Genomic DNA, 23,654 nt, shown 5'->3' on the forward strand with positions numbered 1-23,654 from the left:
GGAGTGAAATGAGCAGATCGGTACTGGCGATTAAATACATGACGTCATGAATGGATTGTACCACTTTTTGCGATATCATGGGTGGAAGAGATGATGAAACTAGTTACTTTAAATATGTTGTTCATATCATTTGACTTAGTTATTTAGATATTTTGGGTTTGATAACCATTAAGTGAAAGTAATAATTGAAAAGCAAGTTATTTTATTTCGTTTTTTGTAATCAGGTCATGTATTAGTGCGTGTCACCAACATGTGCTCACGTTTATCTGATCAACAAGTGTTCAAGCTCCCATTCGTCTCTTGGATGTTAGGTGAGTTTATCTGAGCAGTTAGTTTATTACTCAGTTATATGTTAGCACTACAACGTAAGTTTTGTTTTGTTTATCTCCTTTAAAAGCGCCACCAAAACCAAAATTCTGACTTTTTTTGTTTAATTATTTTACATTTTCTGTAAAAAAAAAAAAAAAAAAAGTTTTTTAAACTACATGACTTTCCTCATGCTTGACCAGCTCAGTCTCAAGTAACAGTTACTGACTAATGTTGCACAACATTAAATTAAGTAAACTTTTGTCCAAATATAATCTTATAAGCTGTATAAAAGTATAAGTATAAAAGCATAAAAAACAACCTTAATTACACAACAATATCTGTGTTCATTTAACATAAACAGCACTAGCTGGGCTGGTAAATATAAAATGGTAACTGACCCATTCAGAGCACCAGGTAGCAGAAACCAAACAGGTCCAAAAGTAATGAGGCAAAGCGAGAGGAAGTGATATGTTGATTCATCAACAGGTTTTAACCTGGGTTACACGTTTATTATACTAGGACAAAATATTAGGAACACTTTTCAATATCACGATATGCAGTGAACCTCCTACTGCAACTTTAATGAGCATAAAAGAACAAAACTGGAATCTGTGCTGTTGTTTTGGGCAATCGTAGAAAATGTGTAATGTAATGTGTGATAATGTTATCTCACCAGATAAAACATAATGTGTGCGTGCAATGGTCCACAGTTAGACTTATCAGCACGAGATTTTAGAGATTTTAGTGTTTAAAAGTTTAAAAGCAAAGTGATCAGATATGCTCCGATTTTAGACTCACAGAAACTTTATCTTCGTTTTTTAAACTAAATATTGACATGAATGAAACGCTGTGATGACTCGTAGCAGACAGTAAAAGCTCAGCGTGTACGAAGTGCCATCGAAATAAATTGAACTTGAGACACGCCTCAAAACTTCTGAACGGGAAATGGCAAACAAATTGCTCAACAAAATAAAAGCCTCGTTGGTCAAGACAGCTGGGAAAGTTTTGAAGAGGAGAAACATCACGAAACCCAGGTCACTGATATTCTGTTAGTTACTGGGAGAGAAAAACAGATACGAATAAATAAAAAAAGCACTTTAAACCTATCAAAGAACATAAACAGAATCTATATTGTATAAATATGAGTAGATACAAAAATGGACAAAAAATAATGAGGAAAAAAGCACAAAATATCAAACCAACTCTTAGTAGTTCAGCTTCATTCCTGCTCATTTTTGCAAAAGGTCGAACTCTTACACTCCACACTCAGCGTTTAACTATATAAAGTGACCAGAAACCTATTATACAAGAATATGCCATGCACTTTAGTCTCTATATCACAACATGTTAAAAAGTGACTTTATCTCTGGGACACAAATCTTTAAAAATATGCATCTGATGTAAATAATAATAGGTCCATAATTTTTGTTTTAAAAAGTGTTGTTTGAGTTTTATTAAATGTTTTCACACACACTGCATTGGAGCTTTTTAATTTTTTTTTATTTGCATTACTCCCTAAAAAGTGAACTTTTTGTTTTATAAATAATTTCAATTAACTAAATATCTCCTGAGACTTTAAATGAATCTGTTGACATCTTTAAGATGTAAAATTCCACCTGTTTATGTGCCTTCACTCTAATACTGTTTTATGTGCTCTGGTTCTCAGTGACGTTTTGTTCTTTCTCAAGATGAAATGAAGAAACTTTGTTCACTGCTGCAAATCTAGGTTCTTTATTAGCACGAATAAAAGTAAGAAATAGAGGACTAGCTTGTGAATAACCTGGCTTTACTTTGAAGTCCCCGGACAGGAAACAGCCTTCAACGTTTCCCTGAACTTGCAGTGTTTCCAGGAGTCCTCAGAGTCTCCGCTGACTCCACTGCTGGAGGTGTTTGATCGGGATCATGGAGCTGGTCTGTCTGTCAGCCTGTCCCTCTCTGCACCTCTAACCCTCCAGCTGCTCCACTATGCCGCTCCCGGAAAACGACTCCTGCTCCGTGGCTGAGTTCAATCGGTCAGTGGACGGCGGACACACACCGGAGTCGGTGATTGTGCCGGTGGTGTTCGGGATCATTTTCGTGTTGGGGGTGGTGGGGAACATTCTAGTGTTAGTAGTGATAGGGAAGGTGGGGTACAGCGCAGGTGGGGGAGGCGGCGGTGGAAGTGGAGGAGGAGTTGGGAGGCGCTCGCTTAGCCCGACCAACATCTTCATCCTGAACCTGAGCGTGGCGGACCTCGGCTTCCTGCTCTTCTGCGTGCCCTTCCAAGCCACCATTTACACTCTGCCGGAGTGGGTGTTCGGGGCCTTCCTCTGTACGTTTGTACACTACATCTTCACCGTCAACATGCTTGTGAGCATCTTCACGCTCGTGGCCATGTCCGTGGACCGCTACATTGCCGTGGTGCGCTCCAACAAATCTCTGAGCGTCCGGAGCCCAAGGAACGCACTGGCAGGGCTGTGCGTCATCTGGACGATGTCTCTGGTGTGCTCGGTGCCGGTGGCCAAGCACCAGGGCCTTATCAGCTACCACAACGGAACTTTCTGCTGGGAGGACTGGGCCGGAGCCTCCAAAAACGCCTACAAAGTGACCCTCCTGGTGTTGGGGTACCTGCTACCGCTGCTCCTCATCAGCTGCTGTTACACTAAGGTCAGTTCAAAATAGGAGGCATTTAACGGGGTAATGTTTGACTCCCAGCTGCAGTAAAACAGGCATTAAGAACAGAGTAGAAGGTCCAAAGGCCGTGCACAAAGTCCTGCAGATCATAAAAGCTGTGCGTAAAAACGCGCGTGAGGCGCGCACTCACCAGCACCGGTGTGGCGCTTCAGAATAAAACTAATTCAATAGGTCAGCTTAATGTGGGTCACATGTGATAAACCGATATGACCAAACTATGATAACATCATACAAAACACCCAGCTGAAGTTTCAGAATAAACGCACCGGATGCAGGTAAGAAGCTTTTGCGTCATCGTAATGATTATCGAGACATTTCCCAGAGGTTAAATATTCGTTTCCCCAACTGTTTTATTTAAATAAAAGTTACCATCAAATATGGTTCATTTTCTGTAAACCAGGCAGTAAAAACATCAGCCTCCCAGACCCCTGATAACCAGTTTAATATCCCTCCTCTGCATTTAAATTTATGATCAGACTGTCAGAGATCTGTGAGCGTCAAAGCTGGTCTGTTATAAGTCAGTCATAAATAACCGTTCAGCGATACCTGTAGCAGTTATTATCAGTTTATGTCTAAAATGTTTTCTGATTCATTCGTTAATTGCTTTACAACGCAATTAATCACATTTTCTGCTAATAAAAGTCTGGAATCCAGCCAAAGAAAAATCTCTGAACATGTTTGCACTGTTTAAAAACAAATAATACAAAAATATTAATTTTACATATAAATTCAGTTCTGATGGGTTAACCATTTGCTCTCACTTATTTAATAAACAAACAAAACTTATAAAATAATAAGTATTAAATGAGTATAAGTCCGTCCTTCCATCAGCTTATCCCTTCAGGTTCACAGGGGGGCTGGAACCAATCCCAGCTTGTTACTGGAATGTGAAAAATGTATTTATTTTATTGGCCAAGTGCTTTTAATACCTACAGATTGTTGACTTGAACTACACATTGATTAGATAAAACAGATTTAAAATGAACATTTCTGTTGCTTCCTGAAAGATGCCAGTGTGCATTAATACCAGCTGTGATTCGGTTACCAGGGAACTAATTAATAAATAAATTCCAGGTTCATTTATTTGGATTTTTTTCACGGTTAAAGTCACTTATCAGATAAAAGTGTCAAGCTGAAATAGCACAGAGTCAGTTTGTGTTTATGTAACAGCCGACTGTCACAATAAAAGTCCTCCGGTGTGGCCTGTGACTTCCTCCAGCTGGCACCTAACTGTCTAACTTTAACCTTCAGCTGCTGATATGAGTACAAGTTGACCATGTTGATGCATTTGCTGTTTACAGACCAGTTGATCTGTTTTTGATAAATCATTAAGAAGTATTTCCTTCAAAATTAATCTGCCTGCTCTACATTTTCTCTCCAGATTTTATTTCACCTCCATAAAAAAATGAAGAACATGTCCAAGAAGTCTGAGCGCTCCAAAAAAAAAGTAAGTGTCCTCTTCCTTCTGCATGCAGGGAGACCAAGCATACGATTACCTTCTGTGGAAGAATCACTCAGTTGTGAATGCATTACACATGGCTGAATTAAAAAGGCTGCAGGTGTTCCAGCTTTTATTTTTAATGAGTTGTTGGAAAGACAGCTTGCTGTTTCCTGTAAGTAAACTTTCACCCAAACTGGTGGGGACTATGGGTCTGGTACTGGTACAGCAGCAAGCCAGTGCCATGCACAGTATTATCAAACCATACAGGAAAGAGAGAGAGTCAAAACTGAAAACGAGCACCAGTGGGCTGTTTGAACACTTTTACTGTTAAGATGAAGAGATACTGAGGAGGATTCCCTGTAACAGGATGATTGGCAGCTGTATTAACTGTAGGAAATGAGTTGTTTTATATGAAACTTTTGGCTGCCAGGCTATGTTTTTTTTTCTCAGAATGTAAACTGGTTATTTAATTTAAGAAAAGGAAACAGGTTCATTATGAAGAACTGGCTCATCTTAAAAGGTTTTGCCTGAAAAAGAAACTTATGAGCTCCTCCAAAACAATAGCATCTGGCACTGAAGGTGGTCTTTTCTTCTTGGCGCTGTCCTCTCTGTCTTCTTTCTCTCGGTGAGTCACATGGAGAGAACAGTTACGTTTAAAGGAGAGATAAGAAAAGGAGCGTTAGCAGAACTTGAACGTTGATCTGTTTTTCTTACAGAAAACACAGCTGAGTTCGGGAGATAAAGAAGCAGAAACAGGGATGACGTGGAGAGGGCAGTTTTAAAAAAACAAAAAAGTGGTGCCTACCCGAATGCACATGCAGCCATCTTCTTTTATCAGCAAATTGTTTTTGTTTTTGCATATATTTTGTTTTTTAGAAATGTATATGATTATAAATCTGGTGCTTAGCACATAGAAGTGCTTCACAAACTAGAATGTTTAGTGGTAGAAAGGAACCGCATTCATTTGAAATGTGGGGAAACCTTGCCCATCTCGAGCATCTCTTCTGGAGCATGTTGCCCCCGTGTTTGCGTGGCTTCTCTAGCTTCCTGCCACAGTCCAAAGACATGCAATTAGTGGGGTTAGGTGTGAATGGTTGTCTATCTCTCTGTGTTAGCCCTGCGACAAACAGGCGGCCTGTCCAGGGTGTACCCTGCCTCTCGCCATAAGACAGCGGGGATAGGCTCCAGCCCCCCCGTGACCATGAAAAGGAGGATGGATGGCATATTAATCAAACGTATAATAACAGGTTTTCTTCTGGGGTGGATTTTCTGGAGTAGACCTGTTCAGTGGAAGGTGATCAACCCATTAGCTTAGTAACAGCTTTTAATCTTCTCTACAATAAGTTGTAATCCTGAATTGTTAGAGTGAAGAGTCTGGTGTAAGACAGCACCTGTTTCTTTTAGGTCTGGTGGACCTCCCCCATGGCATTTCATACTACGCCAGGGGTGTCAAACTCAAATACACAGTGGGCCAAAATTCAAAACTGGAACAAAGTCACGGGCTAACGTTAATATTTATTGAAATATATTTATTCCTCCAGATATAAGAATGAATCTTTTCTTATGGACTCAAACACGTTTTGCTGAAAAACTGAATATGGAACAAGCAAAGCTTAATACTAAATATATATATTAGCTGTATAATACCAGTAGGCCAGCTCTAATAGTAATTTGGTATGGCTTCGCGGGCCAAATGTAATTAGGCTGCGGGCCAAATTTGGCCCGCGGGCCAGAGTTTGACACCTATGTACTACGCCAAAATAAATAAGTAATAGATAAACAATTAAATACCAGAAAATTTGTGTTTTTTCACTATGTACCATTAAAACGGATAATTTTTAAGTAACAAAAAGCAAAACAAAATACAGATTCTGCCAGTTAAAAAATGTCTGATTTTGGATTACGGGACAGTCTGCACAATGTGCTAATAGAACTGTTTCTATAATTTTACACAGTTATTTCTTAGAATTTAAGCCCAAATCAAATCAGCTTTTCTTTATAGAAAAAAAGAGATGTATTTTTGAAATTGGACTCTTGTATTAAAATGTCAAAGTGATTAAATCTGTAGTTGAACATCAGTTTTCTGTCACACTGACGAACTCTGAATGTCTTTTCTCTTTGCTGGGGGCGGGCCAGTTAGTGTCTTTACCAGGCATGGCTCTATGAGGGGGCTATGTCTCCTTTTTCAGATTGCCGACACTTTGCTTTCAGAGACCCTGCCAGGGGCATTTGTCACCAGCAATACTGATCTTGGGATTACTCGAGCAAGTACACCCCATCACACCATGATAAGGGTGGAGAGGTATTTGAAACTAATGAAGTTGATTTTTGTTATTCTATTTAAAATGTATGTTTTGGTCTGCATAATATGGAACCTCAGGTTTAAAATCACTGAGGGAACAAGAAAAAATCAATATAATATGATTAAACATCACCATCACAGTCAAACCTGTTCAGCCAGCAGCTCAGTTGTGTTAGCTCACCTGCCCCATCATGTAGGTCATAGTTTGCCCAGAGTGTGACAGCTGTGGAGTAGGAGAAGTTTAACATGACAGGTGTGGACGACAAGCCTCAAAGATTGAGTTACTTGGTCCTAGCTGGCAGGCGACAGTGTGCAGATCTCCCGTACCAACAGGTCAGAGAGACATTAGCTACAGGCAATTTACAACAAAGTATCTGCTGCTTCTCGTGTCAGTGGAGCAGGAATAAACGCTTCTGGGTAAATATTTAGACAACAGGACTAAGAATAGAGGAGATTCCCACAAAGTCTGAAGAGGAGAGAAATGTTGGGCCTTCATTCACACCAGTTCCATCCTCTGTGGAAACAAGAGACACCATAACACTGATAACAGTTATGTAAGCGCTCACGTCAGATTGATGTTTCAGTGTCACGGAAACACCAGCCAGCTGAGTTCTTTGTGAGGACATACTGCTGTATATATAAATATATCCCAGCTCGCCCTGTGGACGGTCTTTATCCTTCAAGCTCGGATCCACCAGACCCAAGTCAACCAGAGGACTTGGACCTTGAGGGCCCTGCGCTGTATCCTTCCCAGGACTGCGCTCTTCTGGACAGATTCCTTGGATGACATTTGTGGGATCTGCTGGAGCCAATAGCCCAGTTTGAGGGTCACTGCCCCGAGTGCTCAGATCAGACCATTTTTGCCATCACCCTCCACATCTCTCAAGCTCCTTTCTCAGTTCTTGGTACTTCTTGAACTTTTCACGCTCCTTCTTCCTGATGTTGTTATCCTGTCTTCCTCTGCTTGTCCACCACTATGTCCAACTGGTTAGCCCTCACCAGTTTGTCCCTCTGTATCTGGAAGTCCCACAGGACATTCTCAACAACCCAAGAGGTAGAACTAATTTAAACTTCGGGACTTCCAGGCCATATTCGACACAGATGTTCCTGCATACTATACCAGCCACTTGGTTTTGGTGTTCCATGTATGCCCTGCCTGCTAGCACCTTAGACCCTATAGTTCTGTGTGGATGAATTGTCTCTGGGGTATCTTTGCACAGCCTGCTCCTGGGGTCCTGCCTGCTGTTTAACACCCCAGCCTCTATGGATCTTGTTCCTGTGCTGTCATAGTTAGTGCCTCTGTGTTGTCTTTCAGTCCAGCTTTATCCAGCCATTGGTAGGATTTCTCGATATTAGCCACTTCTTCTCTCTGCCGGGGTATATGCCGTGCAGGGGCCTGTCCTTCCATGATGGTTCGTCTTCTTGCTCCTCTTTTTTCTTGGGTTTCTCCTGTCTGAGATATTCACTAAGCATACTATCAATTGTGGCCATTTTTCTGTTGTACTTATGGATCTTTGTTGTTTCATCCTGCATAGTGGTTTTGACAATCACTAGTCCTTGACCATCTTTTTTATGCTTACCATACAGTCTCAGGGGACTTTTGATGAAACCCTCCATGTATGGTGAAAATCTTTTTTGCCTTGATGTCAGTGGCTGGCCAGCTTGGATAGCTGACTATCCCAGCAGGGTACCTGATCACCAGCGGGGCGTAGGTCAGGGGTGGGCAATTCCAGGCCTCGAGGACCGGTGTCCTGCAGGTTTTAGATCTCACCTTGGGTCAGCACACCTGAATCACATGATTAGTTTGTTACCAGGCCTCTGGAGAACTTCAGGATAGGGATGCACCGATACCGATACTGGTATCGGGTATCTGGGCCAATACTGTAAAATGTGTGTGTACTCATACTTGTAAAAGTTAACCAATACCAACTTATTTCATTAATCAGAGGGTGGCTTTTCATTTCTGTTGTAGTTTTTTAGATTGGCCACTAGGGGGCCAATTATTATTTTATTTATTATTTATTTTATAATTTTTTATATTTTATTATTTATTTAATAATTATTATTTTGTTTGTTTGTTTACAATATGGAGACTCTGCAATAATTTAACAGAAGTGCTTATTTTTCACTTGAAATTTTTTTGTGGTCATTTTTATTAAGATTTTATTTTTTATCGGCAGGGAATATAATAAAACCTGTCTTCCAATTAATTGTATTTGTGTGTGTGTGCGTGGTAGAAGTATTGTTTTTTGTACTCTGTATCGGCAAGTACTCAGATCCAAGTATCGGTATCGTATCGGTTTGAAAAAATTGGTATCGTTGCATCCCTACTTCAGGACATGTTGAGGAGCTAATTTAGCCATTTAAATCAGCTGTGTTGGTTCAAGGACACATCTAAAACCTGCAGGGACACCCCTGGCGTAGGTGTTGATTGCCTGGGTCGTGTTCTTCCCCTACGGCTCACTCCTCAGAAGTTGCATTATTCTCTGCAGGATTTTGGTGGGTGCGACCTTCCTTGTGGCCTCTTCATGGTCTTCATTTACCTATTCCCAGGCACTTGCAGCTGCCCTCGATGTCTGTAGTGTAAATTTCTGGTAGTGCAATCCCTTCAGTTCTGGCTACCTTCCTTCTCTCTGTTACCATCTGACTACACATCTGTAGACCGAATGACATTCTGATGTGGTTGCTGTACCTCCTTGTGGTGTCTATCACTGAATTGATTTCTCGTTCATGTTGGGTTGCGTCCTCCTCCCAGATGCTCTTACAGTATTGCTCTGTCTCCAGCCGTAGTGGGGCTGTTCTCATACTGTTCCCCTACCTTGGATGGTTCAGTGGAGAACATCTGATTTATTGTCCTAGATTCTATCTCTATGGTATACCAGAGGGATAGAAGCTTCTAAGGCCTCAGATATAGATAGCTTTCAGTACTACTTTTTAGGCACCCCTTAGAGAGGGGGTGCACAGTTGCCCCATCCATCCTCTCCAATGCCTGGGTCTGGCTCTTGGCTGGGTGCTGAAGTTTGTCAATCTCTGCGATGCATCTTTATGCATCGCCATGATCGCCGCAAGCATCTGGCCCAACAGCTGGACCGGCTGTGCGGGCTGTGGGTCTGCCCGTGCACTGCTGGCTCTGGGTCCATTGTGTAACTGACGCCACCAACCCATTAAAAAAAGGGCCACGGGTCATACTCGAACTCGGGCTGGCTACTCTCAGGCAGAGATGGGCGTAACGCATTACTGTAATCTGATTACTTTTTTCAAGTAACGAGTAAAGTAAGGGATTACTGTTGCAAAAACGGTAATTAGATTACCGTTACTTTCCCGTAGGAACGCTGCGTTACTAAAACCGTGATTTTTCTGTGAGAGTCTCTCATGACAGTGACGTAAGCGAGTGTGACGTTCGTGACAACAGCTGTGTGCAGATCAACAATGGATCATATATCGAGTGCAGAGAGAGTATGAGCGTGCAGCGTTTAAAGCGTGGAAGTACTGACCTTACTTTGAGTTTGATTCCATAAAAAGTGACAAAAACATTAGTGTCCGTTGTGCGTGGGAAGAAAACTTCTTTTTACAGCGAAAAAAACCCTAAACTTCCGAGCAAGCACCGAGTAGCTACGACGTAATGGGAAACTCACAGAGAAACTCGCGGATTCTTCCACTGACCGCTGCACACCTGCACCAGGGTAAACCTCCGCCTACTCTACTCCTGCTTTACAGGTGAAAATAGAGCAACAGGACCGCTAGTCTTTGACTTTATTTATTTTCTGCTGTGTTTTACTTGCATCTATTTGAAAGACTGAGTGTAAACACACACAAAAAAAAATTATTTTATGTGCAGGAATGTGCAGAAAATAAGTTTAAATGTTAAACTAATTTCTTCCAGTCAGAGAATGTTGCATATAATTAAATTTTTGCTTGATGCATAAAGTTAAAAGATTAAAACTAATAAAACAAGTTTAAAAAGAGACTTTTCCATTTGATTACATTTTGTATGATGATTATGCAGAAAAAGTAGAATTGGGCTGAAAGATCTATCACTTTATCACCTATTCAGGTTGTAAATCGTGTTTTTAAAAAGTAACTAAGTAACTAAGTAATTAATTACTTTTGAAAATAAGTAATCAGTAAAGTAACGGGATTACTTTTTGGGGAAGTAATCAGTAATTAGATACTGATTACATTTTTTCAAGTAACTTGACCAACACTGCTCTCAGTCATGTGATATATGACCGTATGCTCATCCAACTGAGCTAAACCTGCACCCGACTGCATTTAATCACCAAAATTGGAGAAGGCATAGAGAGGGCAGAGGCTAACCGGAGATGGCCGCCGTGTATTCTGTATTCTGAATACCACCTTTTTAAACGGTAACTGTAACGGAATACAGTTACTCATATTTTGTATTTTAAATACGTAACGCCGGTACATGTATTCCGTTACTCCCCAACACTGCACACATATGATGTAAACACACACACACACACACATATATATACAATATGTGGTCAGAAATATGCAAAACACCCAAAATAGGCATAAATAAACCAAGAAATATTTCATCAGTTCTTTCCTGTTACAATATTTGTGCAAGGTTTTATGCTGGTTAGATAACACACTTGATTAAAGTGTGAGAGCAGAAACATCATATGAATTCACACAAACAAGAAAGACAATAAAACCAAGTAATAAAATATAACAACGCATCGTATGACTAAACAACACCTGTGAATTTATTATGTTTGAAATTAAAAAGGGGCTGGAAACTTGGCACCTTTCAGTGCTTTCCATCCGGACTACATTAGTTTGTTTGAATTTACAAATATTTGCATCAACTTATGAAATAAGAGGACCTGTGGAACAGAATCCATCCGTCCAACCTCTTCCGCTTGTCCGATTCAGGGTCGCGGGGGGGCTGGAGCCTATCCCAGCTGTCTTCTGGTACACGCTGGCAGGTCACCAGTCTGTGCATTCACATTCACACCGATGGGCAATTTAGATGTGAACCCCACTAACTGCATTTCTTTGGACTGTGGGAGGAAGCCAGAGTACCCAGAGAGACCTCCTGCAAACACGGGGAAAACATGCAACCTCCACACAGAAAGATCCTGACCTGATGGTGGAATTGAACTCATGCTGCATGCATGCTGCAGTGGTTAGCACACCAAACAACCTATTCAAAATATTACTTGGAAAAGTCCTCAACTCCATATTAAGCAATCAGCTGAGATTTTCCATCTGGGCACCGTTTAGTGCAGTTTTGTCAAAATGCTGTTGTTCTGTCGGTGGCATTAGTGAGTCTCATCTGTTGCTCTCAACTTGCCAGGGTTACTGTTGTAAAGAAAAATACATTAGTCCAACAGCTCTTTAAAATATGTCCATATTCAGACGCTGAGCATGCAGTGGACATGTGGCTTCTTAATTGTACAACCTTTTAGAAAGGTCGTGGAAACTTTAATGCAGCTGAAAACAGAGAGATTGTTTCCATATAAACAGTGTAATGTTTCAGCAGATGTTCGGGTTGAGTGCTGAGTCTCATCTCTTCACGTAATAAAAATTTACGACGCAGATTTAGCTGCAAAAAACAACAATATCAACACAAGAGTTCAAAAAACAAGAAGACCTGGTGTGATTACTTTGGAACTGAGATCACCTCGGAGGACATGCTTTTTTCCATTTCCAGCCTCGCTGTCAGACACGCAGTCAGCTGTTATCTTCAGTCTCATACAATGAAACGCAGACGTCTCGGTCGCTGGTCAGTTTCATCTGCCCACAGTCCTGAGGATGAATAGTCTTTTATTGATCTTTGTGCAGTAAAGAAAGAAAAAACTAAATCGAATCAGTGTTCGCTGTGTGAACTTTTAAATCAACAACAGATCCCCACAGTACACCTTCATCAGCTGTCTCCTTCTTCTTATACGGGTCTTGCAGCCTCTATGGAGTTACTCTGTCTCCATGTCTTCAACAGATTTTCAGGTTTAGCGCTGGCTTTGATTCAGTGATATTCAAATCAGGACTCTGCTTGGTTTGTTGGGCTCAGATGCCTCCTGATGGTGATGGAGGAGAAGCTAAATATACGAGTGAATACATCTTGTAATGCTCAAATGCTGATGTTTGAAGGCATGATGTGAATCTGTCGTGAATCTCTTACTGTCAGCAGCCTCAGTACGATCTTCATCCTCGCGCTATAAAAGCATGCATTAGGAGAGGCGGCTGCTCTCTAAAAGTATGGCAGCTGCACCGAAACCCAGGATTCAACAAAATTCAGTGTAAAATGTTGTGGAAGTTTTCCATTTAAATAAAGTCTGCAGACGAGGGGTGAGCGGTAGCTAACATTCTTTAATCCAAACACACAAAGAAACAGGCAACCAAGCTTGATGGAGCCCCTGCATGTCCGCGGGACAGACGGTCAGCAGAGTCTCACTGAGCCTAGCATGGCTCTCAGTTAAATACCTTCTCCAGGAACAAAAGGCAGCACACAGCTGTTTCACAGCTTCAAGGTTCACACTCCCTTGCTACCTCCCAGAGTCCTCGAAGAGACAAAAGACTGGTCCTCTGGAGTTCCTGTTTCCCCCAACATCCTTACTGCACCCCCTCTTAATGTATGAGTGTCAGACATGTTAAAAGCCGGTGGCACCAAGGCATCATACAATAATGTGATTAATAAGTGTAAGAAATTCCTATACAAAAATGTAAATGTTTCTGATTGAATTCTAATGAAAAGCAACATCAATCCTGGACGAAGCGATGGGCACTTTTGTCGAGACAAGCTGACTGAGGTGGAGATTGAGGTGGATTTACGATCTGTGAATGAGCTGAAAGGCAGCGACGGATCACAGTAGGGCTGCTCAATTAATCGAATTTTAATCTCGATTACGATCTGGGCTTTCAACGATCATTAAAAATGACTGAGCCGATTATTAGCCCCTCCCTTGTGCTTTACTCTCGCGCTGCTCCGTGTGGCAAATCGAGCGCACCTCTCTGCATTTCGAACACGTGTCACAACAATTAAGAGCAGCGGTCCCCAGCCTTTTTTGCGTCACGGACCGGTTTATGCCCGACAATATTTTCATGGACCGGCCTTTAAGGTGTCGCGGATAAATACAACAAAATAAAACTAGTACCGGTACCGAAAAAAGAAAATTAATTCATAACACACGTGAAAAGACCCAGGAAAACCGAGTAAACGATGAAAACGATAACAAAATAACGCTGAAAACCGATAAAAACCCTGAAAACTATACATTTCACACCTGAGCCTCAACTCTCGCGGCCCGGTACCAAACGACTCACGGACCGGTACCGGTCCGAGGCCCGGGGGTTGGGGACCGCTGATTAAGAGGACCCGAGGGAAGCTCGGAAAGCTAAGCAGAAGTTATTTGGAGAGGAGAGTGACTGCTGTTGGTTGAAAAGAGGTAAAAAAAACTTCAGTGGTGTGGAAACATTATGGGTTCATGAGTCAGACGTGGATCAAGTAGACACAGTGTGTAAACTTTGCTTTGTGTCGTAGCTGCACCGCAGAGCAACACTGCAAAGTTCACTAAACATAGATGTTTACATTTTTCATTTATTTTTGATATTGCAAACATTTGCACTGTTATCAGCAGAGATGGGCAGTAACGCGTTACTGTAATCCGATTACTTTTTTCAAGTAACGAGTAAAGTAAGGGATTACTATTGCAAAAACGATAATTAGATTACCGTTACTTTCCCGTAGGAACGCTGCGTTACTGCGTTACTAAAACCGTGATTTTTTTGCGAGAATGTCTCATGACAGTGACGTAAGCAAGTGCGACGTGTGTGACAACAGCTGTGTGCAGATCAACAATGGATCATATATCGAGTGCAGAGAGAGTGTGAGCGTGCAGCGTTTAAAGCGTGGAAGTACTGACCTTACTTTGAGTTTGATTCCGTAAAAAGTGACAAAAACATTAGTGTCCGTTGTGCGTGGGAAGAAAACTTCTTTTTACAGCGAAAAAAACCCCTAAACTTCCAAACAAGCACCGAGTAGCTACGACGTAATGGGAAACTCACAGAGAAACTCGCGGATTCTTCCACTGACCGCTGCACACCTGCACCAGGATAACCCTCCGCCTACCCCACTCCTATATATATATGTGTATATATATATATATATATATATATATATATATGTATATATATGTATATATATATATATACATATATACATATATATATATATATATATATATATATATGTATGTATTTATGTGCTGGAATGTGCAGAAAATAGGTTTAAATGTTAAACTAATTTCTTCCAGTCAGAGAATGTTGCATATAATTAAAATTTTGCTTCATGCATAAAGTTAAAAGATTAAAACTAACAAAACAAGTTTTAAAAAAAGACTTTTCCATTTGATTACATTTTGTATGATGGATTATGTAGATAAAGTAGAATTGGGCTGAAAGATCTATCACTTTATCACCTATTCAGGTTGTAAATCATGTTTTTAAAAAGTAACTAAGTAACTAAGTAACTAAGTAATTAATTACTTTTGAAAATAAGTAATCAGTAAAGTAACGGGATTACTTTTTTGGGGAAGTAATCAGTAATTAATTACTGATTACTTTTTTCAAGTAACTTGACCAACACTGGTTATCAGTATTTGCACTATTTTATATTATTTTTGACAATCTTTAAAGTCATTATTCAATACATTGTTATTGTTAAATAAATATCGTCAAATAATCGAGATCTCAATTTCAGCGAAAATAATCGTGATTATCATTTTTGCATATATCATAATCGAGCAGCCCTAGATCACAGCATATTTAAAGGACAGGAACTATGAGCCGATTGGCAGATGGATCCTTGGACATGAGCAGAGGCCATTTTTGAACTGCCCGTATGGATAAAACAAAACAGACTAATATCATCCAGAGAAATGAAGACATATTGAACCTGCCTAATACATTTGTAATCTACAACTGAAACCTGCTCATGATGATGCCCAGCACCGTCCTTCACCTGAGAGAAATTTTATTTTTGTGAGACTCAGTTGTGGAAATTGTAAAAGTGAGCGTAGCTGGATTGCTTTCAGCGCTCAGAGTCTGTTTGTACGTCTGAAGTGGACAGACTGTCGTCTATCACCTGTCGGCCGCTCTGTTTGGATTATAAAGCCCTGCGTATTTTATCATTGTCCATCAGCTAACACACTCACCTGCTTTTGCATCAGTCTAGTCTTAAACCCACAAAAGTCGCAAAGGCTCCACAGTTTTAGTCTTGGCTAGATCAGCTTTGCTTGATTTACAGTTCAAAGTAATCCTTGAATGTTACACTGGGCCTTAATTCAGGCTTTCGGGTCATCTTCTGTCTGAAAAAAGATGCTTTAGCTCCCTTTTACTGGTGCTTCTTTCAAACGAAATAAAGGAACAGCTGTGTGCCTGAGATGATCGTATTAGAGATATCCGCCCTCAGTGACAGCAGGTAGGAGTGGAAACAAAGCAGTCTGAAGCCTGAGCTTCTGGCTCTCAGGGAGTACTTTGTTTGTTATGATCATCTAAAAATGTAATAGTATATATACAGCATGACAGACGTTAAATACAAGCATAACAAATATTTTTGGGTCTCTCAGACAGAGATTACAACATGAGAACATTTAGGACATGTGGGAGTTTTTCTGGAAAGAACATGACACTTTAGGGAATTTAAGAATGTTAGTTTTTTTGCAACTTGATATTTGCAACATTTTCTGAAAGTGTAGCCATGTAAACATTAGTGATGTGCTTTAGTTTGGAGGATGAATGAAGTGCTGTCTGTAACAGGATTAGACTTTGTGAGAGCAAACAAGAACAAAACAACCCTTTTAGGGAAAAGAGCATGGAAACTGTAGAAATCAAGTGAAGTGAACATTTTCATGAGCGCATAATGAAAGAACCTTTGCAGATGGGATACTAAGTGAGTGTGAACACATTTAAAAAAAATCAGACATAACGGGGACGAAGCAGTGAGGACTTTTGGGAGAGCGAAAGCTTAATAAATGAGAGCTGAGAAGCTTTTGTTGCTGAGTTGAAATGTGAAATGGCAGCTGCCTGTGTGGGAGAAGAGGCTTTTTAATTAGATTAAATATTGACATGAACTGAGTATGGATAAATGTGCGTTTCCAGGGTTGTGGGCGGAAATGTGATGCGCTGACTTTGGAGATGAGTCATGGTAAAAATATGACAACAAAAAAATTGGTTTGAAGCTGTTAAGACAAACACTGAACTCATATATATTTCATGATGAAGTGTCTGGGGATGAGTTATTACTTTTTCTGTTATTACTAGGGATGGGTATCGTTTAGGTTTTATCCGATACCGGTGCCAAACCGGTACTTTTGAAACGGTGCCGGTGCTCAAACGGTGCTCAAACCGGTGCTTAAAGAATGGAGAACACAAAATTGGTCCAAAAACCTCTCATGTTCAGCTGATTTTTTGTAAAAAGATAACAATGTTAGCCTTTTCTGCAGCTATGGGGCATATATGGTATCACTCTTGGCTGGAAGCAGCTTAATCAATGGAAAAAACACAAACTTTGTCCAAAAACCTCTCATGTTTAGCAGTTTTCCACTTTTTCTTTGGTCATTTTAGCCTTTTTGGCCAGGGTGAAGGGAGTATCTGCCATCAAACAAGAAGACAGCCGCATGTAGCTATGATGATGTTTGCTAGTTCACCTTACATGCATTAATGTAATAACGTGGTTAGCCTACTCAACGTAAATTACACACGAACAACATTAAGCTACTCACGCAGAGAAGAACGGCTGCTGCTGCCATCATCATCCTCATCATTTCTGCTACACTGGCAGGGCTAGGGACCAGGACTCTCCTCTTCGTGTTTTTGGGGGATGTTGCTAACTCCGGGTCGATAACAGGCAACCCACCTGCAGTAGATGTGCTCGGTGTGAGGTCTCGCAGCAAGCTATCAAATACGGTGCATTTCTTGGCTTTTAAAAAAACGCTATGCGTCGCCAGGTGTTTGATGAGATTTGAGGTGTTACCTCCTTTGACAGCATCACAGTATCAGCTTAAAGCACTTGTTGCAGCTGCTGAGTTTGCATCTTTTGCTGTGAAGTACAGCCAGACTTTGACCGCTTCGCCTTGGGCACTTTTAATCTGTAGCTCTGCTCTAAAAGAACGTACGTACCTGGACCCGCCTACTATCCTTGGAAACGTAAAATGATTGGCTAGAATCTCAAGTCTATCACATCTCAGGAAAATAAAGCACCGAAATGTGCGCTGCTTTTTGGTCTGGTTACTACCGTTTATGTCAGAACCGGTGCCATCATGGCACCGGATACCGGTACCCATCCCTAGTTGTTACTTTCATTTTCTTAAAGTCAGTTCTTCATTGCCAAAGATTTACAAAAAATGCAGATATTCTTTGAGAACAGCTTGTTAAACCTCCATTTATGATCAGGCCTATGTTCAGTTTCTGCTGTGAAGTATTTCAGCAGTAAAACTCTGTTAACTGATGTGTTTACCGAGTGCAGGTGAAGTGAAGCAGGATCGTGTCTGCATTATCGGCCGAGTCTTTGAAGTCCAGACCTGCCTTCTGACAGTTAATAATTAATAGTTATCATCTCCTTGCCCCAAGTTTGGAGATTTTTATTTTTAAAAACAAAGAAACAAACTTTTGTTTAGGATTTTGTGGTCGCTAGAAGATGCATTTACTGTCCAGTGATTGCCAAGACTTGCGATAGCTTATTGTTTTTGTAATGTGGACCTTACACAGTTAATTCACACTTAACCCTGTGACCCTTGGAAACATCACACTGTTTGAATCTTGCTTCTCAAAAAAGGACAAACTCTGATCTCCATTAGTTTCCAAGTGACTACAGTAACAAGAGATAACATAAAACATGAAAGGTAAAATAAATAGCCATTACCATCTTACGGGTAAAGTACAGATTAAGAAATAGTTCATGAAACAATATTTAGGTCTTTGGTATGTTTCAAAAAGATATTTTAAATAAACTCAAAGTCCCAAAACAGACTGGGATGATAAGAAAAGGGCTGACGCTGAGTTAGCGGGCTAAAAAAGTACAGAAAAAACTCTAGGCAGATAACTGTGACAAACACACAAAAACAGTGTGACAAAGAGTGATCGTGGACCACTGGAATATGAGCTGGGGAGCCAGCAGGATGAGTGGTGACAGGTGAGTTTGAGTGTAATGCGCTCATGATGATGCAGAGGGATGTTTGATCTATTTTGAGTTACTTTTTCGCTGGTTATGGTCATATGGAGCCTAAATTTCTGTTTTATATTGTAACGTAGAGATCCTACGATAATACAGAGAAACCGCCAACAATCAGACAAGTTCTTGGTGACAGTTGGAAGGAAAAACTCTCTTCCACAGCATGTCTTTCATCCTGTCTTCCTTCTCTCACCCCAACCGGTCGCAGCAGATGGCCCCGCCCCTCCCTGAGCCTGGTTCTGCTGAAGATTTCTGAGAACTGAAAAGAATAAACTAAGAGAGATCACTCAAAAGCTCTGAATTAAAATAAAGACAAAAATATGGAAAATAATGTGATTCTACTGATTCACAGATATAATGGCGTTGGAGCCCGTTCTCACTCCCGAGGCGTAACATGCCGACGTTTTGTCACATCCCGGGGCGTTCCTTAGGAACGCAAAAGGAGACCTTCGGCGTTGTTATGGTACGCGGCGGGTTATGGCCGAAATCCAGTGCAATGACACTCCCGCAGTAATCGACGTTCCAGCCCTGTATTCCAGCCCTAAACCTAACCTTATCCCTAGCCCTAACCATAACCTTTTTCCTGAGGTTAACCATGACTTTAATTATGTTAAATAGCGTGTTTCTAAGCGATTTGAAGAAAAAGAGCAGACATGTGTAGATTGAGTCCATATGGTTCTCATATTTCCTCATTTTTCCGAGGTAGTCATTTAGGAACGTGGTGGGTAGCCGAAAACGTAATATGTTGACGATTTGTCACCTAGCGTAAAATGTTACGCTGTGGGAGTGAGAACGTGTTGTGGTAACATACTGTGTTTAATGAGCATTTAAAAGGGGACCAATTGTTCTAATTTCTAGCACATTCATTCATTTATTCATGGACTCTGATAGATTTGCTTTGGTCTTTTATTCTGCAATTATGCTGCCCTGCTGTTGCAGTTTATCATTCACTTTAAGTCAAAAGTCCTCTGATTGGCTGAACCTCACAAAGGGTTTTGAACCACAGGTGAGTCAGCCTGCCGTGGTCACAGTCAGAGGCATGTGCCCGAGATGGCATTTTAACAATATTCTCCCTCTAGGACATCGTGCAGATCCAATAGAAGTGAGTGTGCAGAGCAGTCTGAAGCCTGAGCTGGAAGTGGGGGAGTTGACGATGGCTGACTCCTCCAGTCCTCAAGTTGAAGCATCAATGGGAAAAATGCCAAATTCCAAATTACCGCTGATGCATCCATTGGAGTGTGTGATAATAAGAAAGTGCTGTCTGAATATTTGTGTAAATGGGTGAAGTGGCTTGTTATTGGCTCCGAGTAGAACAATGCTATTTAAGTCCATTTACCTCCTGGCTCGCGGAGATTAGTTGTACATATTTTGGCCTCATCGTTCAAATATTTGTCCATGTTTAATATGAACATCCGCCACTGAAAAAGCATATACAGAAAATAAGGAAAGAATAACAGGATTACTTTGAGTGGTGGCGGTGGAGGACTTTAGAGAATTGAGGAATATTTGAGGAGTGTTTGGTCAATATTTGTCGGGCTTATTTCTAAGTGTTTGGAAAGTGAATTCACATTGTTTATGGAGTTTTGGTTTAGTATGTGTGGGGAGCTCGGAGAGTATTTGTAAAGTGATTAGGGAGTGTTTGTGGACTATGTGGAGTGTTGGAGAAGTCACTGGCTGAGTGATGGTGATGGTGGAGCACTGGTGAAGTATTTATAAGTTTAGGAGATTACTGATATACTGTACGACTACATCCTGTAGATTCACACAGTTGTTATCTCTCCCTGCAGACGGCTCAGACGGTCCTCCTGGTCGTCACCGTCTTCACTATCTGCTGGATGCCCCACCACATCATCGTCATGTGGGCGGAGTTCGGCACTTTCCCCCTGACCCAGGCGACCTATGTCTTCCGCCTCGTGTCCCACTGCCTGTCCTATGGAAACTCCTGCGTTAACCCCATCCTGTACGCCTTCCTGTCTGAGAACTTCCGCAAAGCCTGTCGCAAGGTCTTTACCTGCTACTTCCTGTACCCGCCGCCGCCCACAGAAAACGTGGTTCGTTTTCGCATGGAAAACTTCTCCACCACACACTCCACCACCAACATATGAAGGGCCAAGATAAATGACGCTCAGGGTGCTTATCCAGCAGTAAATGAGGGAAAGCTTTGTCTGAGTGGATCTGCTGCAGGCAGGTCACATGAAAATAAGACGGAGCGTGATTGGAGGATTTATTCACAAGAAAACAAGAGACTCATCAGAAACTTGCAGAGCCTGCTGGACTGCTTTAAGTTTTGTGTAAAGATATTTCAGATGATATTGTTTTTAAGCTTTAAACTTAATATTAAAAAAACATTTTGTGATGTGTTGTTTTTTTATCGAAAATTTTGAAACTTTCTTACTTTTGCTTTTTTTGTTGTTGCTTTTTTTTTAAAGCAGAAGATTTTTTTCAGACCATTAACGCAACCTGAAATCTTTCAGTTTGAAAATGTAAACTGTCATCATATCATACTACATACAGTATACAAACGAAATATACATAAACGTTTACATTTTTCATATTTTCATTCATTTTGTTTGGACTGACTGAGAGTCTAAAAGAAAGACATGCGAGTTTAAATATATTCAACAAAAACAAGGACCAGATCTGACTGAATAAAGTAACCAGATCAGTTAAAAAATGTAATTATATTTAAAATATAATAAATAATTCTGCAATACAAAAATAAATAAATACATTTAAAAAAAACTGTATTTCAGTTTTAATGGTGTAAAAATATTTATCTATTTATAATAATTGTGCTGGTTCAGATTATAATTTCAATTTTTTTATATAATTCTGTGTTTTTTATTCATTGGCAACCTTTTTGAACCTTTGAAAACATGAAATCTGAATATTTATCCCGATTCAAATGACATTTATAACATCTGGTGTTTGTTTGTGTGTCTCACGTTATGAAATTAGGTCTGATTCATTAAAAATGCATTAATAATTAATGAAGCTCGTTCAGCTTTGGTCCACAGTCAAACTATGTGTTTCCTTTCTTTTAGGGGACAGAGAACAGAAATGACCATTTGGATGTGATGAATGTGCATGAAAGACAATAACACATGTTTATGGACAATTACTCCACATTAGCAACGTACTACCAATGGTTTGACTTAACTAGGCAGTGAGCAAGGTCTGTATTTGATGATCTGTGTAATATTTATAGTGTGTGTAATAGGGATGGGTATCATTTAGGTTTTATCCGATACCAGTACCAAACCGGTACTTTTTATGTTTTTTTGTAAAAAGATAACAATGTTAGCCTTTTCTGCAGCTATGGGGCATATATGGTATCACTCTTGGCTGGAAGCAGCTTAAACAATGGAAAAAACACAAACTTTGTCCAAAAACCTCTCATGTTTAACTGTTTCCCACTTTTTCTTTGGTCATTTTAGCCTTTTTGGCCAGGGTGAAGGGAGTATCTGCCATCAAACAAGAAGACAGCCGCATGTAACTACGACGGTGTTTGCTAGTTCACCTTACATGCATTAATGTAATAACGTGGTTAGCCTACTCAACGTAAATTACACACGAACAACATTAAGCTACTCACACAGAGAAGAACGGCTGCTGCTGCATCATCATCCTCATCATTTCTGCTACACTGGCAGGGCTAGGGGCCAGGACTCTCCTCTTCGGGTTTTTGGGGGATGTTGCTAACTCCGGGTCGATAACAGGCACCACACCTGCAGTAGATGTGCTCGGTGTGAGGTCTCGCAGCAAGCTATCAAATACGGCGCATTTCTCGGCTTTTAAAACAAATGCTATGCGTCGCCAGGTGTTTCATCGGATTTGAGGTGTTACCTCCTTTGACAGTATCACAGTATCAGCTTAAAGCACTTGTTGCAGCTGCTGAGTTTGCATCTTTTGCTGTGAAGTACAGCCAGACTTTGACCGCTTCGCCTTGGGCGTTTTTAATCTGTAGCTCTGCTCTAAAAGAACGTACGTACCTGGACCCGCCTACTATCCTCGAAACGTAAAATGATTGGCTAGAATCTAAAGTGTATCACAGCTCAGGAAAAATAAAGCACCGAAATGTGCGCTGCTTTTCGGTCTGGTTACTACCGTTTATGTCAGAACCGGTGCCATGATGGCACCGGATACCGGTACCCATCCCTAGTGTATAATCACAGGTGTTTGACCACAGTTTCTTTCTGTGTAAATAAAGTATGAACTGACTTCAACAAGCGTTGGACTCTCATGTCTATGTGAAGGGCATCGTCCGACATTTAGTGCCAGTATATGTGCAGAGCGAAGAAGAAAAGAAGAAACATATATAAGTGAATAAAACTACCATCTTTATTAAAACGTAAAAGCATAACAAAGGGAAGCAATTGTAATATTCTGTACTCTCGTACTGTTTGGTTAAACATGGTGATGTCAAGTATATCGCTGTATTCTATTATACTATACTGTGTATACTATACAATATAAAATGTACAAAAAACCTTAATGAATGTTTCTGTTTAATAATTTTATCTACAATTCACTAATTCATTCGTCTATTTATTACTTCTTTATTCCAAAACCTGTGTTTGTGTAAACTGAAGTCACGGGGCTGGACAGGACAAAGATGAAGACACGGTAAGACTGAAGGAAGCGCCAAATCACAACAAAAGTCGCCTCAAGGCGCTTCATAGATACAGAGAAAAGCCCAACAATCATATGACCCCCTATGAGCAGCACTTTGG

At 40.6% G+C, this 23,654-nt stretch overlaps 1 protein-coding gene and 1 long non-coding RNA gene across 2 annotated transcripts in view; both read left to right on the forward strand.

The window, feature by feature from the left end:
• LOC146526206 (uncharacterized) overlaps positions 1 to 23,654 on the forward strand; it is a 372,953-nt gene that overhangs the window by 48,876 nt on the left and 300,423 nt on the right. The window lies entirely within an intron of this gene.
• Positions 1,969 to 22,463, forward strand: galr1b (galanin receptor 1b). The gene is made up of 3 exons (XM_085131144.1): positions 1,969 to 2,955; positions 4,364 to 4,429; positions 20,709 to 22,463. Exons 1-3 carry the CDS (start codon positions 2,275 to 2,277, stop codon positions 21,024 to 21,026), a joined length of 1,065 nt encoding a protein of 354 aa, XP_084987270.1. The 5' UTR covers positions 1,969 to 2,274; the 3' UTR covers positions 21,027 to 22,463.

The sequence above is a fragment of the Neolamprologus multifasciatus genome, chromosome 1, assembly GCF_963576455.1.
Source record: "Neolamprologus multifasciatus chromosome 1, fNeoMul1.2, whole genome shotgun sequence".
In the NCBI taxonomy this organism is placed as follows: Eukaryota; Metazoa; Chordata; class Actinopteri; order Cichliformes; family Cichlidae; genus Neolamprologus; species Neolamprologus multifasciatus.